Source organism: Hyperolius riggenbachi, chromosome 5, assembly GCF_040937935.1.
Source record: "Hyperolius riggenbachi isolate aHypRig1 chromosome 5, aHypRig1.pri, whole genome shotgun sequence".
NCBI lineage: Eukaryota > Metazoa > Chordata > Amphibia > Anura > Hyperoliidae > Hyperolius > Hyperolius riggenbachi.
The window spans coordinates 110,282,142-110,299,283 of record NC_090650.1 but is presented as its reverse complement, the minus strand read 5'-3'; the positions used below and the strand labels follow the sequence as shown (position 1 = coordinate 110,299,283).

General features: G+C 43.7%; 1 protein-coding gene across 2 annotated transcripts in view; it reads right to left on the bottom strand.

Annotated features, from left to right (window-relative positions):
* The window catches only part of KAT2B (lysine acetyltransferase 2B), a 120,879-nt gene extending 104,956 nt beyond the window's left edge, over positions 1 to 15,923 (bottom strand). For both annotated transcript variants that reach the window (XM_068236125.1, XM_068236126.1), the window contains exon 1: positions 15,609 to 15,923. In XM_068236125.1, coding sequence (XP_068092226.1) covers positions 15,609 to 15,833 — 225 coding nt within the window. In that variant the 5' untranslated portion in view covers positions 15,834 to 15,923. The remainder of the gene's footprint in view (positions 1 to 15,608) is intronic.
* Positions 15,924 to 17,142: the final 1,219 nt, after the last annotated feature.

The window sequence follows — 17,142 nt, the reverse complement described above, 5'->3', positions numbered from 1 at the left end:
AGCCTAAATGATTAGATGATGTGACTCAAAACTCCTCTCTATATCTCTGAATACATTGAGAAACTGGTTGTCCCCAAAAGCCCTATTTGCCCATATCAAAATTAGCATCTTATGTGGGCTAAAAGGGACATACCTATATGTAACTTTATTGGATAACAGTGTTCTCCCCAGAATTTCTTTCCAGGCGGGTGGCATGAAAAAGTAGCCCGGGTGGCATGAAAAAGTAGGCAGGTGGGGTGAGATGAAAGAATGCAGGGCTGACACTTCTCTGCACAACTCTGCTCACAGAGGAGGAGGTGAGCCATTGACAGCTGGGTGCTCACCAAAACTAGCCGGGTGGAGCACCCAGCTAAAAGAGCAAGGGGAGAACACTGGGATAATATTTACCAGGACCTATTGGTCCATCTATATTTAGGGCAATTGAATCAGAATCGGCCTAAACTACTTGTAATGCAACCTTCTTTTGCTTCTCTAGATCAGAGTTCTCCAACCCTGTCCTCAAGCCCACCAACCGTACATGTTTTGCAGAAAACCAAAAACATTCACAGGTGAGGTAATTAGTGTCTCAGCAGAGCTGATTAACTACCTCTGTGGATTTATACAAAACATGCACTGTTGGTGGGTCTTGAGGACAGGGATGGGGGAACACTGCATCTAGATCACGGTTATCAATCTGTTTAATTATGTGGTGACAGTAATCTGGGCTATCCTGTTAACCCTGGCCTGAACTGGACTGTTAACCACTGATTTGCTGGGGCAGGCCTTGGTCTACAAGGCTATAACTGCCACTTAAGCTCTGTTCCCACTACCACATGCAGCAAGTGGGAGTGGACAGTGTAGTGCCCACTCCGATAGTCTGCCTGGTGCCCAGGGCGGATGCACTCCGCTATAGGCTGTACGGGGGTATGCATCTGCCTGCCTGGGATTATTAGAGATGAGCAAAGAAAGGACAAAAAATATCCATTTTCCGCTATATTGGGAACACAGCCAAGGAGATTTAGTTGCTTTCCTAACAGGAAATGTGGTTGCATTCCTTGTATACAGAGATTCTCTAGGTTACACGTTATAAACCTTGTACATGGTCTGGAGTCGATGTATTGTATGGGTCACATTTATTAGATCTCGGTCTTAAAATGTATCAATAACTGTTGTTTTATTTATAAAAGAATGCTATCTTACAATCTGATAGATTCCTAATAACACTTTCTCTGTATCTTGTTGTATTTGTATAACCCATTCACAAAACAGCTGCGGATAGTACTGTATATGGTTTTCATGCTTTTTCATGCTTTATACAAGGTTTGCAGGAGGTGGTGTAAGGTTTGGATGTTTTATACAACATTTTATAACACTTGCCTGTGTACAATAACACCACAGTGAGATTGGGAGTCAGAAAAATAATTTGTGGTCGTGCAACTAACGTCATGAGCATACGTTTTTTACTGCAATATACCAAGGCATATAATCTGCATTACATTTGCATGCATTTTGGAATGTTTAGCATCTGATAGACCCACTTCTAGCTGCAAGAGATTTCAGCAAACCTGACAGCACTCAGGCCTGGTGCACACCAAAAACCGCTAGCAGATCCGCAAAATGCTAGCAGATTTTGAAACGCTTTTTCTTATTTTTCTGTAGCGTTTCAGCTAGCATTTTGCGGTTTTGTGAAGCGTTTTTGGTGTAGTAGATTTCAGATATTGTTACAGTAAAGCTGTTACTGAACAGCTTCTGTAACAAAAACGCCTGCAAAACCGCTCTGAACTGGCGTTTTTCAGAGCGGTTTGCGTTTTTCCTATACTTAACATTGAGGCAGAAACGCATCCACAATCCAAAAAATGCCTTACCCCGGGAGTATGCGTTTCTGCAAAACGCCTCCCGCTCTGGTGTGCACCAGCCCATTGAGATACATTGACCAAGCGGCTGCAGAAACGCTGAAAAAGCCGCTCGGTGTGCACCAGCCCTCACAGGATATTCCAAAGCCCGGTACACACGTAACAGGACTGTCACTCATCAGGGATCAGGACTCGATCCTTGAGCGATAGTGCAGGGTCGAGGCTGTACAGATGCATGGTTAGCTTCCAGGCTAGCAATGCGTTCTGTTGCTATGGAGGACAGAGGGCCAACACAACGCCACATGATGGTGATAGAGCGGGCAGGGTAAGAGAACAATGCCCTTGGCTACCACACTGCCAGGCTGATTGTAGGCCGAGACACCCCAGGAGGGTAGTCAGGGGCCCCTGCACCCGCTAGATTCCCAGCAGAAGCAAATCTGACCAGCTGCGTTGGCCAAGAACCATCTAGCGTATGTGTAAGACTTAATTTGCTAGAAAAATCTTACCAGCAGGGTCCAGTCCAGTCTTCATGTGAAAAATTCATGCAGATGATCTTGTCTAATTTAGGCCCAGTGCACACCGAGCGGTTTTTGGAGCGATCCGCCGGCCGCATCCGCCTCTAAAAACGCTTGTCTAATGTATTGCAATTGGATGGTGCACACCAACGGTTTGCGTTTTTTGCCAAGCCGCAAACGCGCCTCCTGCTGCGCGTTTGCGGTTTTCGGAAGCGTTTCGTCCTCAATGTAAAGTATAGGAAAACCGCAAACCACTCTGAAAAACGCTAGTTCAGAGCGGTTTGCCAGGCATTTTTGTTACAGTAGCTGTTCTGTAACAGCTTTTACTGTAACAATATGTGTAATCTGCCACACAAAAACGCACGCAAAACCGCTAGGTATGTTTAGAAAACCTCTCTAAACATACCTAGAATCGCTCTGAAATCAGCTCCCAAAACCGCTAGCGTATTGCGGATCTGCTAGCGGTTTTGGTGTGCACTGGGCCATAGACTTGCCAGATTTTGTCCCTGCATCGAGAAAGTGGCTGGATAAGGGCTTTGCCTTGCCTTTGACATGGGAGACCAGGGATTGAATCCTGGCTAGGGTCAGTACCTATTCAGTAAGAAGTCCTTGTGCAAGACTTCCTAGCACTGCAGGGTACCCCCTTGAGTGCGCCCTTAATGGCTGCAGCTCTTGAGCACTTTGAGTCCAAGAGGAGAAAAGGGCTATACAAAATGTTAGGATTATTACTTTTTTTTAAGTGCCCTGTTTGGAGTAGAAGTATTTTTTTTAGAACAGAAAGAGGCATCCAGTTGAAGATACCCAGTTTTTTTTCCCCCATGTCCTGTACTGTATGTTTGACACATCTGTGATATGTTACAACAAGTTACATTCATCAGTTTTATACTTTGCTCAAAATGTGTAAACATTTTGAACTCAGTTTTTATTTTTATATACTTTATGCCTCAGTGCTAAAAAGTAGAAGAGCTGGCTTTTTTTTTTTCCTTTTTTTGTCCCTATATGCAATAAAAGTGTAAATGTTGTGAATATACAAGTATTCTTTTCCAGTTTTCAGCATACAATAGTGCTTTTTGCTCCTGATGAGCTTTAGAAGACAGACTGCTGTAATTGTTTCTTTCCACTGGAAAAGAGCCAAACCAGACACTGCTTGCCTGGGTGGCCCAATAAAACATAGGCTTCTACTTACAGAGGAACTGTAACTTTAATTTAAATAAAAAGCAGATACTTAACTTGGGAGGGGGAGCCTCTGGATCCTAATGAGGCTTCTACCCTCCTTTGCTTCCAACTCTGAGCTTGATCAGCTCTGCTCCACCGTGTAGGCGCTAGCTGTCTGCGCAGTAGAGTGGCCCTGATCGGGATCAGCTATTCCCACCGGAGGCCGAGAGAAAGTTGATACTGTGCCCATTCGAGGCGGCTGACAAGCATCGACAAGCGGATTTTGTGTTGCCACTGTGCTGGATCACCTCTGCTGAAGAGGAAGGGGGGAGCCTCTTTAGGATCCAGGGGAAGATAGCCGAGACTACGGCTGTGCAAGGCAACTGACAAGTGGATCTTCAGGGTCCCAGCGCTGGATACCCTCTGCCAAAGATGGGGGAAGCCTCTTTAGGATCAAGAGGCTTCCCCCTCCTGAGGTAAGTACGCCCTAGGGTAACTTTATTCCTTTCAGGTACTCTTTAAAATGAATATACTGTATAGTGATCCTCCCCCATTCTCTTCATTAGATTAGTATTAACTACTCACTACAACATAAAGATGAGAAATTCTCTCTAGAAAGCTCAAACCTTATGTTTGTACCAAACAAGACAAGACTTTTATATTGCGCTTTTCTCCTGACGGACTCAAAGTGCTAGAGCTGTAGCCACTAGGGCACGCTCTATAAGCAGTAGCAGTGTTATCTGGTCTTGCCCAAGGTCTCCTTCTGAATAGGTGCTGGCTTACCAAGATTCAAACCCAGGTCGTCTGTGTCAGAGGCAGAGCCGATAACCAGGACACTATCCAACCACTACAAACAAAAACAACTTAAATGAATAGCAGTCCATCAGCCGAGACATGTAAATTACTTGTCCCAATCTTTATAAAAGCAGCAGGATGAATTCAGAAGTGTTTTGGGTAATATCTTCTCATATTTAACCAAGTGCTTCAGAACTCATTGCACGGCGCTTCACAATGCAGATGGACAATGACCCAAAAGCATACTGCAAAAGCAACAAATGAGTTTTTGAAGGGAAAGAAGTGGACTGTTATGCAATGGCCAAGTCAATCATCTGACGTGAATCCAATGGAGCACGCATTTCACTTACTGAAGGGAAAATGTCCCAAGAACAAGCAGGAATTGAAGACAGTTGCAGAAGAGGCCTGGCAGAGCATCACCAGGGATCAAACCCAGCGTCTGGTGATATCTATCCATTCCAGACTTCAGGCTGTCATTGACTGCCAAGGTTTTGCAACAAAGTATTAAAAAGTGAAAGTTTGACTTATGATTATTATTCTGTCTCATTACTTTTGGTCCCTTAACAAGTGGGAAGCACATATGGAAACTGTTGTAATTCCTACACCGTTCACTTGATTTGGATGTAAATACCCTCAAATTAAAGCCAACATTCTGCAGTTAATATCAATATTCAAATACCTGTGCGCTCCTCACTGCTTAATCCTTATTAGCACCTGGAGGTTTCAAAAAATGCCTATGAATAAAATTATTCTCAAATCTGGATCGCTATCTGCATAAAAAGTGTGTGTTACACCTCAAAGATATCACAAATGTAGAAAAGACAGAGCGCTCAACAGATATTTCTTATACATGCATTGCTAATGACTAACACTTTAAATAAACGTCCACCTTTTGAGCATAAAATAATGTCCGTAATAAAAAAATACAGTTGGTTTCTCCAGTATAACCCCGCTTGTATGCGTAATGTCCACAGCCTTGCATCAATCGACAAAGTGGTAACACTATACGCTCACCAGAAAATAAGCCAATCCTCTCAGATCAGCAGAAAGCGCTTTTGGCCTTGCCAGCAAACTTTTCTTCCTCCACTCAGATGCACGGGCCGACCCGCAACAGACCAGCAATGCAGCGTGTTATAACAGCTCAAATCCAATTTCCTGGCAGGTATATCTCCTAGGACTCAAACACAGTCGACCATAGCGTAATTCCGTTTTATTGTTTGCTTCATAAAAAGTAGTGCACTTACATTTAAGTAGATAAAATGCGCATATAAAATCAGTATCATAAAGTCCTCCAGCGTCTCAACAGCTCCTTCGGCCACGCCCTACTAGTTTCGTCCAATCGACTCATAGCCCCTGATGAGTCGATTGGACGAAACTAGTAGGGCGTGGCCGAAGGAGCTGTTGAGACGCTGGAGGACTTTATGATACTGATTTTATATGCGCATTTTATCTACTTAAATGTAAGTGCACTACTTTTTATGAAGCAAACAATAAAACGGAATTACGCTATGGTCGACTGTGTTTGAGTCCTAGGAGATATACCTGCCAGGAAATTGGATTTGAGCTGTTATAACACGCTGCATTGCTGGTCTGTTGCGGGTCGGCCCGTGCATCTGAGTGGAGGAAGAAAAGTTTGCTGGCAAGGCCAAAAGCGCTTTCTGCTGATCTGAGAGGATTGGCTTATTTTCTGGTGAGCGTATAGTGTTACCACTTTGTCGATTGATGCAAGGCTGTGGACATTACGCATACAAGTGGGGTTATACTGGAGAAACCAACTGTATTTTTTTATTACGGACATTATTTTATGCTCAAAAGGTGGACGTTTATTTAAAGTGTTAGTCATTAGCAATGCATGTATAAGAAATATCTGTTGAGCGCTCTGTCTTTTCTACATTTGGAACATTCTGCAGTTAAAGCACGTTTGTTTCATTTCAAAGCCATTGTGGTTGCATAGAGCCAAACGTGTTATAGAATTGAGTAAGTCTCAATATTTATGGACCTGACTGTATTAAAAATTTTTTTCTCCTCACACATAATTTTTATACACTAATTTCACTCTTAGTATCTCCTATACACAATAAATCAGACATTTGTATCACATAGGCCCGTTACATATGTAATCTCTTAGCGGGTCATTCATTATAAAAATTGTGTGAGTGCGATACAGCTTATCTAGACCACTGCTGGAATGTGGCTTCTGATGTGGGATAATATTGCTGTATAAATAATTGCTAAGCTGCCTAGGTTGTGTACAATACTGTATTATTCCACAGGAATGCTAGTAGGTCACTACCTGCTTTTATGCCATGCACTGTGACGGGTCTGTACTTAATACAAGCACATGTATCGCCCATATTATTTCTGTGGTTCAGTTACATAACCTTGTGCCTGCTGCTCTTTTTTCATGCATGATTGCACAAGTACATTTCATCCAATGTTCATGCTGAAGAGGAAGATGTATACGTTACAGCAATATCTCGGGCAAGGGCATGGCTACATTTCACTGTGTCTTTTAGCATAATATGCAGTACAGAAATATCACACATTCACAGGCGAAAAATGTGTAAGCATTGCTGCAAAGTGCCAGCCAGACTTTTGTTAGCCTTGCTACATATGTGCATTTTTTTTTATATGCCCCCCTAAGGGCTTGTTCACACTATGGCCTCAATTCACTAAGCTTATCTCCTGTCTTTAATAACTCTTCTAGAGTTGTTACCATGGTGATGAGGCATGTCGTATTCAGGAAACATTTTACCTCAGGCAAACCTAAAGTTAACTCTTCTGTCTTTAAGTTAACTCTTTAATCCTTAAAATAACTCCAGAGTTAAAGACAGGCTGTTCATTAACTGCATGTGAAAATAACTACAGAGGAGGTAAATTAACTACAGAATAAGAGGTAACGTAAGGAATGAAGAGATAAGATAACTCTTTTACTAGTGGAGGTAAGTTTTCTCTTGCCTTTTTATCTCCAGCATGATCTTAGTGAATTGAGGCCTATGAGCGTTTGTGTATTTTTTTTAAGTGCTGGCAATTTTAGAAAACGCCCTAAAAGCGTTTGTGCAATGATTCCCTATGAGAGAGTTCACATGAGTGGTTCGATTACGATCCGCTTCCAAAAGCGCTGCCTGCACCATTTTCTGCGCATTTTGGCACAATGGAAGGTATAGAGAAATTGCTAAGCGCTTGAAAAAGCGCTTTGTATAGTGATTTCCCAAGCGCATTTAAGAATAAATACATTGTACCCTTTTCCGGGTCAAAGAGTCCATTTCTTGACTGACATCAGGAAGTAAAAATTTCAATCGCTCATCAAAACGATTAGAAAAGCGCTTACACAAAATCGCCCAACGCTCACAAAATGCCAGGAATAGCTTGAAAAAAATTGCACACAAAAATGCTCAGCGCTTAGCCGCTTGCGATTTATAATGTAAATATATAGCCTTAAGGGCTGGTTCACACGGATGGCAGGCGGCTTCCGGCGGCTTGAAGCCACCTCGTCCTGTGACATCTCGTTCAGAGGGCGGCGCTACGGCGATCGTCCGACGTAATTGGCGTTTTTCATGAAGACGCGGTGATGAATGGACCCTGAATGCTGCATGTAGTGTCCAGGGTCGTATAAAACGACGGGGAAAATCGGGATCAGAATGCCGCTTTTGTGTAATCGACTGTAACCATGCGATGCTTAACGCTCCTATTCACTCGAATGTGAATGTTTAGCCAACAAGTCCTGAACGCTTAGCGGTAAACGCCGCCGAGCGTCTTTGTGAACCGGCCCTAACACTCCTGGTTGACCTACTAAGTGCGCCCTTAGTGGCTGCAGCTCTCAAGTGCTTTGTGTCCTGACAGAGATGTTAGTATATGGGAGGAAGTAGGAAACAAGGACACCCCCCCAAGAACTTGTGTTCTCTGGGTCTGCTGCACTGGTTTTGCAGCATAGTAATGGAGCACTGCTCGGTCCGTGGTCCACTCTTCAACCCCGCTGGCTGCCACAGGTAATTTGGCATTGCGTAAATTTGCAGCTGGGGAAGGATCGAGTTGGGTTCAGGGGGCCCCCTAGGTTACCTTAGTGCCAGGCCCCATTGTGACTTCCACCGGCCCTGACTGTAATAATTTAACAACAATCTTCAGGAATGATTACAGTGAGTTAATATTTGCTGTGGTGTGGAGTAATAAACTAGGGTGCTTGTTTTAAATTTCCTCTTAAAGTGTAACTGTCGGGCATAAAATCAAAAATCAATTCTTTATTTTTATCTGGTAAACAAGTAATAAGATGGTTAACCAGGCAAACCAAAAGTAGAAAAAAAAAAATCACCATTACTTTTCTTGTTGATAAATGATCATTCCCCAGGTTACCTGACTTATTTGGTACACTGCCGCAAAAAAGGAAGCTGCAGGGCATGCTGGGTTGTATTTTTTAGCTTCTTTACTTTGCTCTCAAGACTTAAAGAGACTCCGTAACAAAAATTGCATCCTGTTTTTTATCATCCTACAAGTTCAAAAAGCTATTCTAATGTGTTCTGGCTTACTGCAGCACTTTGTACTATCACAGTCTCTGTAATAAATCAACTTATCTCTCTCTTGTCAGACTTGTCAGCCTGTGTCTGGAAGGCTGCCAAGTTCATCTGTGTTGTGGTTCTGCTATGAACTCCTACTTCCAGGCCCCTATATGCACACTGCCTGTGTATTATTTAGATTAGGGCAGATTCTCTCTTATCTTTTACAAGCTGGATAAATCCTCCTCTGAGCTGGCTGGGCTTTCACATACTGAAGAATTACAAACAAGGGCAAAGCGGTTTGCAGGAAGAAACAAGCAGCCTGAAACGTCAGTGCATGAGAGATGCAGGGGGAAAGAAACACACAAATGATCTCTTGAGATTCAAAAGGAAGGCTGTATACAGCCTGCTTGTGTATGGACGTATTTTCTATGTGTGGACATACTGTACATCAACCTACTTCCTGTTTTGGTGGCCATTTTGTTTGTTTATAAACAAACTTTTGAAAACTGTTTTTAACCACTTTTAATGCGGCGAGGAGCGGCGAAATTGTGTCAGAGGGTAATAGGAGATGTCCCCTAACGCACTGGTATGTTTACTTTTGTGCGATTTTAACAATACAGATTCTCTTTAACTAGTGTTAGCAGCCTGATTGGCTGGAGCCTCCCCCCCCCGCACATTGCCTAGCAATTCTGCTGATCCTCTGCCTCTATTACTTTAAGCCATAGACCCTGAACAAGCCTGCACACCAGATGCCTATGACAAATCTAGCAAGATTAGTAACATGCCTGTTTCAGTTGTGTGATTTGAACCCTACTGGCCATAAATATCAGGACTGTCAGGCTACTGGTACTGTTTAATAGGAAATAAATATGGCAGCTTCCATAGGTCTCACATCCCGGGTTCCTTTTAATTTGTGTACACACCTTGCGTCATTGCTTGGCCGGCCTGTACAGACGCCTGTCAGCAACAGAATGCGTTGTCAGCGTCACAGCTATGTGGGGGGGGGGGGGGGGTAAAAAAAATAAATAAAAATAAAAACGATGCCCACCTGATGTCACGCGGCAGGCGAAGGAACAGCATGCACAAAGGAGTTGGTCATTGCTCAGCCAAGTTGATCCGCCAGGCAAATCACTTGCGGAGGGGCAGTTGGGAGCTACTGTACACATACCGAACTATTGGCTGAGGCAATAGTTGTCGTGTAGTTTAGTCATGTGTGTTTGAGGCTTTAAAAACTGACTCAGGCCCCATTCACATTGCATGCATTGCCATCCGGATTTCGGCAACGCAAGCAGGAGGCAGACAAGCACGACATCAGAAAGTGCATAGACTGCACTGTCTGATGTTGACACTGCATGCGTTCTGGACCAGTGCGGTGTGCGAACGCATGCTGCACGCATTTTTCCCGAAACGCGCGGCTGACCCATTCACTACAGTGAATGGGATCAGCCATGCAACGCATGCAAGCGCAGATGGCGTGCGTTCTTACGCATTGCATTCCGATCGCACACCCATCTGCGTTTGGTAATATGAACGGGGCCTGACAGCACCCACAAGGACATGCCAGTGGGACCAGCATTCAATAGTTACATTCTTTTCAGATGCGTACAAATAAGGACAAAGGAACAGATTATACCCGGGACACCTCTAGTGCACAGATTGCATCCAAGGCCTTGTGTTCTGCTTAACATAAAATGCTTTCTAGGTTTGTCATTGTTCTTCATATAGATGAAACAAGCAGTGTAGCAAACTTACAAGCTTCTTGCATTGTTTTACAGCAAAGAATCTGTTTTCTCAGGAATTACAGAACTCTGAACAGTAAAATTTGCTCTGTCAATATTATTGTTTCAGACCTCATGCAGCACTGTCACCAGTACTACACCACATGAAGCGCAGCTAAGCCAACAGTATCATATTACAGCGACTGCTAAGTCAACAATACGCAGCAACATTCCCTCAGCACATCACTGTAATGTTTAACCGTGATGATCACGGCTGCAGTAATTACTACTTTACAGCTGATTATATAATGGAGAAAAATATATGTAGAAGTTTATAGGAGACCAGTTCTGCGCTGCGTGTTTTTCACAATCTGTTGATATTTGAATGTTGATATGTGAAAAGTACTTGCTGCAAGCTTAATGGATTCCATTTAGTTTAAACACAGCCCTTGTAAATACTTTTTTTTTTACTACAAAAGTCACCTCTTAGGGCTGAAACCCACTAGAGCAATTTTTTTGAGCATTTAGGAAATGCTTTGAAGAGAACCCGAGGTGGGTTTTAAGAATCCTATTAGCACACAGAGGTTGGTTCTGCATATAATTCCCAGCCTCTGTTACTATACTGTTCCCCCCCAGGTCCCCCCCATGCGCTCTGCTGTCCCTCCCAAAAGAAACCGCCATGCTAGCGACACGCAGCGTGTCGCTAGAAGGCTGTTTACATGCAGAGCGCAGGGGGGTGCTGCGGGGAAGAGTATAGTAACAGAGGCTGGTGATTATATGCAGAACCAGCCTTTGTGTGCTAATAGGATTCTTAAAACCCACCTCGGGTTCTCTTTAAATTGCTAGTGATTTCCCTTTGCCAATGTAAGTGGATGAGACTAATTCCACTGGAGTGATTGCCATTCAGGGAATCACAATTGCAGGACATACAGCATTTTGGGAGTGTTTGCGCTCCAATGTGTCTGGCTGTCTGGCATCTTCATCCATTCTTTGCAATTCCCCGCCTGTTAGGGAAAATTAGTTGCGACGCAGTGCCATGCATCACGCTCCGTACAGATGTAAATTAGGCCTATTGAGCAAAAATGCTCAGAAAATGGTACAGACAGCGCTTTGCTGAGTGGATCGGAAACGAACCGCTCAGATAACACTCTCATAGGCAATCTTTGCACAAGCTTTTTAGGGCGATTTTCAAAATCGCCAGCGCTTCAAAAAAAGGGCAAAACCCCCCTTATAAAAGGTGTGTATGAGCCCGTAATGTGGAAAACTGAAAAAGGGATAGCAATGGTTTTCCCCAACCATAACCCTAAGGCCTCTTTCACAGTGCGACGTTAAAGTCGCACGTTCAAAAATATTATAACGCAGACTACGCACAGCAATATTAAGTCAGTGCAACATTCACAGTGCACATGTTGCGTTGTGTGTAATGTGTAGCAATATTTAGAAAGTGCTGCATGCTGTGCGTTTAGCAATAAATCTGCTGCGTTGTGTGTGTTGCACATGCTCAGTAATTTTTTTTATTTTTTATTTTTTTTATATAAAACGCATGCACCGTTTTCGTTCCATCACTGTGCGACGAAAACAGTGCACCAAACGCAGGGCTAAAGAATGTACTATAACGTCCAAGTTATAGTCTTTCAATGCGTTGCATTAGGGGCACGCCCACTGTGATAGAGGCCTTACACTAACCTTTCCCTCCTGCACAATACCTTGTATCGGCTACATGTCCGGCATTCAAATTATACACCGGGCGCTGCTATAACTGCAATTAACATTGCGGTCTATGGCGGTGCCCAAGTTACTTGCCTCAAATTCAAAACATGCACTAATCTATTCACTAGCAGCTTGAGATCTATCAATCAATGAGATAATAATTTCAGCTGGCATGCACATTTAATGCAAACTAAATGGGGCCAATCAAATACACTCCCTCCCATTTTCATTGGTCCAATTCCAAATCAGAATTAATAACATCTCATTGAGCATCTCTACTACTGTACAGTGTTCTCCCCAGGCTCTTTTAGCCAGGTGCTCCACCCGGCTAGTTTTGGTGAGCACCCGGCTGTCATCATCTCACCTCCTCCTCTGCTGTAAGCAGAGAAGTGCCAACCCTGTATTCTTTCATCTCACCCCACCTGGCTACATTTTCATGCCACCTAGCTGGAAAAAATTTCTGGGGAGAACACTGACCGTAGTATACTGGCATCCCTTCTCTCACAGCTTCTGTTACACACACTGTGGTATGACTATTTTAAATGCACAAAAACCCTAAGTACCGGTAATAAAGCTAAAATAAGGATGGCCATTAGGGTCAGTTCACACAGCATCGAATTCAATGCAAGGACTCTATCAATACAACTGTTAAAATGTGACTGGCCAGAATAGTTTTCTATGCTGGCCTGCTGTATGACTGAGAAGGACAGTGTCCGACAACAGCTGGTGCTTTTGCTCCTTCAGAAATATCAGGTCAGAGCAATGCATTTCTTGTCTTACCTTTCTCAGCCTGTGTCCTTTATAAAATTCAGTTGATCTTGCAAACTATAAATTACAGCAGTCAGCTGTAAGGAGAAAAGGTAACAGTACACTCCTATACAGATACGTCCTCAATTCGGAAGTAGGAAATTTGGGCGTCGGGTGCGTCACGGAAGTATGGGTGCCACCATAGGTGCCCATACTAACACCAGCAACAGTGGGAAATGTGGGTGCGCCTGCTATTTGCCTCCCACTAGGCAAACTGCGGCTACGAATAGTGAGCACTTAAGATTAGGCGTCGGTGGAGGGAGGGGTCTTTTAAAGGATACCCCAAGGTGAAAGATATATGGAGGCTGCCATATTGATTTCCTTTTAAACAATACCAGTTGCCTGGCTGTTGTCCTGACCCTGTGTCTCTAATACTTTTATCCATAGACCCTGAACAGGCACGCAGCAGATCAGGTACTCAGATTCAGCTGACTCATGTTTTACTGGTTTAGCCATATGCTTGTTCCAGGGTTTTGATTCAGATAATACTTATGCCAGAAGATCATCAGGGCTGCCAGGCAACTGGCATTGTTTAAAAGGAAATAAATATGGCAGCTTCCATATATCTTTCACCTTGGGTAACCTTTAGGCTAATTTCACACCAGGACGTTGCGTTAGAGGGGGCGTTAAGGTCGCATAACGTCCCCCTAACTCAACGCCTGGTGGTGCTGGATCTGGACGTCAGAGTGAGCCGCGTTGTGCAGCTCACTCTGGCGTCACGTGGTCCCGCCGGCCAATCGCCGCACAGAGCGGCTGCTCCAGGATGTAAACACTGCACGTCACAACGTGCAGTGCATAATAATTAGCCATGTGCCTGGCTGCTCTCCGCTCCTCCCCAACATTACTGAGCATGTGCAAGCAGTCTAACGCGGCTCAACCGCGTCCAAAGTACTGCATGCAGTACGTTGTCTTGTGACGCAGCGTTACAATGTAACGCAACGTCCGCACTGTGAACAGCCTCATTGATTTTTCATTACTGTGCGGTGGGCTGCGTTACAGGCTGCTCTAACGTGCGCCTGTAACGTCCCACTGTGAAACCAGCCTTAAGATCAGGCATCAGTGGGGGTGGTTAGGGTTAGGCATCGATAGAAGGATCATTCTGTGTGATAATAGAGTTAGGTTTAGCTGTAGTAAAAGATTGGTATCATTTACCGATCGAAATTTGCACTGCATAGTAGAATATCGGTAGCAGCTATGCCGGACGATCTATTTGCATTTACGCCTAAATTCTCTTGGGATTATTTATAAGTGATTTGGGGGCAAACTTTGAACCTTCAAATGAGAACTGTGTACTCTGTTTGCCTTATGTATAGGGGAGAGAAGCAGGAGGTAGACTGGCTATAGAGATGAGCTTCCCATACCGAAACTTTTCACTCAAATCAGTTAGTAGTACTTTTTATCCATATTGGTTTACCTGTGTTTATATTTTTCACTACTAGACATCTAATTTTTTCAGCATAAATCTCATTGAATATTGATTGGAAAACTATCACCACTAGCTTTTTATTGTCTACCATTTTTAAATGGCCTTTCTAGTCAATTTTCAATCAATATTTGGGCCAAATTATTCAGGAAAGAGTCATTTTGATCATCATGTTACATTTGTCACTTTAATTACTATGTCTACCAATTATGTGTTATGTGCCAATGTAAATATTTTGTGTATGCCATTCACTGTATAATTATGTACCTCATGTTTGTTTCTTACTCTGCTCAGTGCCAATGAAAAAATCCAAACATTATAAATCAATAATAATCAGATCTAATCAAACTTCTAATATATTAAAACATTTAAGAGCACGTGGAAAATGTACCGTAAGTGGTGGCTGAATGACAACTTTGCGTGGTCTAAGCAGACAGAGTAGCTAAGTTGTGATTCAGCAGAATAATTCTGCAGCTCAACTGAGCACTGTGAACTGGACCTTAAAAGACCACTAAAGCAAAAAAAAGTAAGCGGTTAAAATCTGACAGGTTTTGGACTAGTCTATCTCCTCATGGAGGGTGGTCAGGGTTTTCTTTGTTTTCAAAAGCATTTTCTGAATAACAGCTCTTAAGTCTAACTGCCAAAATAGTGAGTAGAGAGGCTGGCATCTTACTATCTTGGCAAAAAGCTTTTGAAAACAAAGAAAACCCTGAGAATCCCCCATGAGGAGATGAATTAGTCTAAACTGTAAGTTCTGTCAGCTTTTAACTGTTTACTTTTCCTGCTATAGTGGACCTTTAATATTATATATTATTGAACTCAATATAACATCTCTACCATAATATTAGTGTTTCAGTTTCTGACTACAATAGGCTGTGCAGTTAGTGGAGTTGACTGGGCATGGGGTTTGTTTATGTAGCAGTGTGATGATGCTGCTGGTGACTGATAACACTGTGGCTGCCTGTGCAGCAGTCACTATGCTCCTGTGTCAGCACTATGCTGGGCTGTCACTGCTCTCATCATCATCACACGGTAACATGTCGTGTCAGCACATTTGTTCCTAGACAGCCGAAGTTGCAGCGTCTATTCTTAGCAGCGCTGTGTTGTTGCTGTGCCAGGGTGGGTGTCACACTATTACATTATAGAGAGAGTGCTCGTACCTTGCAGGCGGAGTACACCCCGAGCTTCTCCAGCTTCTTAGCCCGGGGAGCTGAGCGGAGCTGCCCCTTCTTGGCAGCAATTCTTAGCGGGGCTGCCCCTGCACCTCCCCCGACCGGACTCTCCGCTCCCCGGCTGGCTCCACCGGCCGGAGATCCTTGCGGTGCCCCCGCTGCAGCCACCACTGCGCCCCCGCCGGAGACTCCCTCTGCGGCTGCCTCCGACATGGCAGAAGCCCTGGACCCTGCCCGGGGAGGAGAATGCCCCCCTTCCCTCCTCCGGTGCTCAGATCCCTGGGCGAGGTGACGTGCAGCCGCTCCCCCAGCAGGGAGGCAGCAGCATCACATCACCGCCTCCCCTCCCTACCTCTCCTCCTCTCCACACCTCCTCCTCCTTCACAGTCCTTCCTTCTTGTGGCTTGTCCTACTGTCCACTGCCATTCCTGCTCATCATCCCCCTACCTACAGCCTTCCCATGTCTCCCTATGTGCAGGGGAAACACAGGCCAGGCTTCCAGCAATGCCATTGTACATCCCATGCCAGCATACAGAATCTGTATATTAAAATATACAAATTATATATAAATATATAGTTATTCAAATATATAAAAGGGAAAGTAGAAATTCATTATAAAGTTGTTACTAAATAAACATACATGGCACAGCATACATTTGAAAGCACCTCAAACTAATTTGGGCGCAGGCTTTACTGGAAAAAATATATATATATTTTATAGGGAGCAGGAAATCGTTGGTAATTATATATATCGTAAAATTACCAATATTCCACTGTTTAATTTATATAGTAAAATATCTAATATTTAAGGTGGGTTTCCACTAGCGCCAGCAGTCTCTAAGATGGACACCGATGCTTGTGCAGGCCGATTGCACATCCAAATTCATATGAGAATTTGAACAGGTTGTCCAGAATTCTGAGGCAGTGCTTCAGAACATTTTCATGCACACTCATTTGGAATTGGAAGCATACTATTGATTACCATAGGCTGAGATTCCCGTTCTGCATTCATGCATATGAATTCGAGCACAAACAGCCCTACTGGAAAAGGATCACCTACCAATATTTGACTATTAGCTGACCTAACCTCTCACTATGAAAACAAACAAAAAACAGAGACGGCACACACAAAGCTTCAAAGGTAATCTGTATTCAAGTCATACAGTTTACAGAACATGCAGAGCACACAACATGTTTCAGGCATAGCACTTCCTCAGGTGTGCCACACCCAGTGCACACAACATCTTTATACCCTTCCCACAGGAAGTCACATGACATACAGAGGAACAAAAACAGTGTAATAAACAATCACCATTATAAACATATGGGGAACTACACATGAAGTGTCTACCCCAGAAATTGACTGAGGACAGCTCACACAAATACTGTCGATAAATTTACAACCACATCGCCTGGTGGGCGAAGCAGTGCTTTTTAGCGCTTGCTTCGCGCCACGTAGTGATGAAGCTTAGCGCTGCTATAGCAGTGATGCTATAGTCCACGTGCCACATAAGGGTCATTC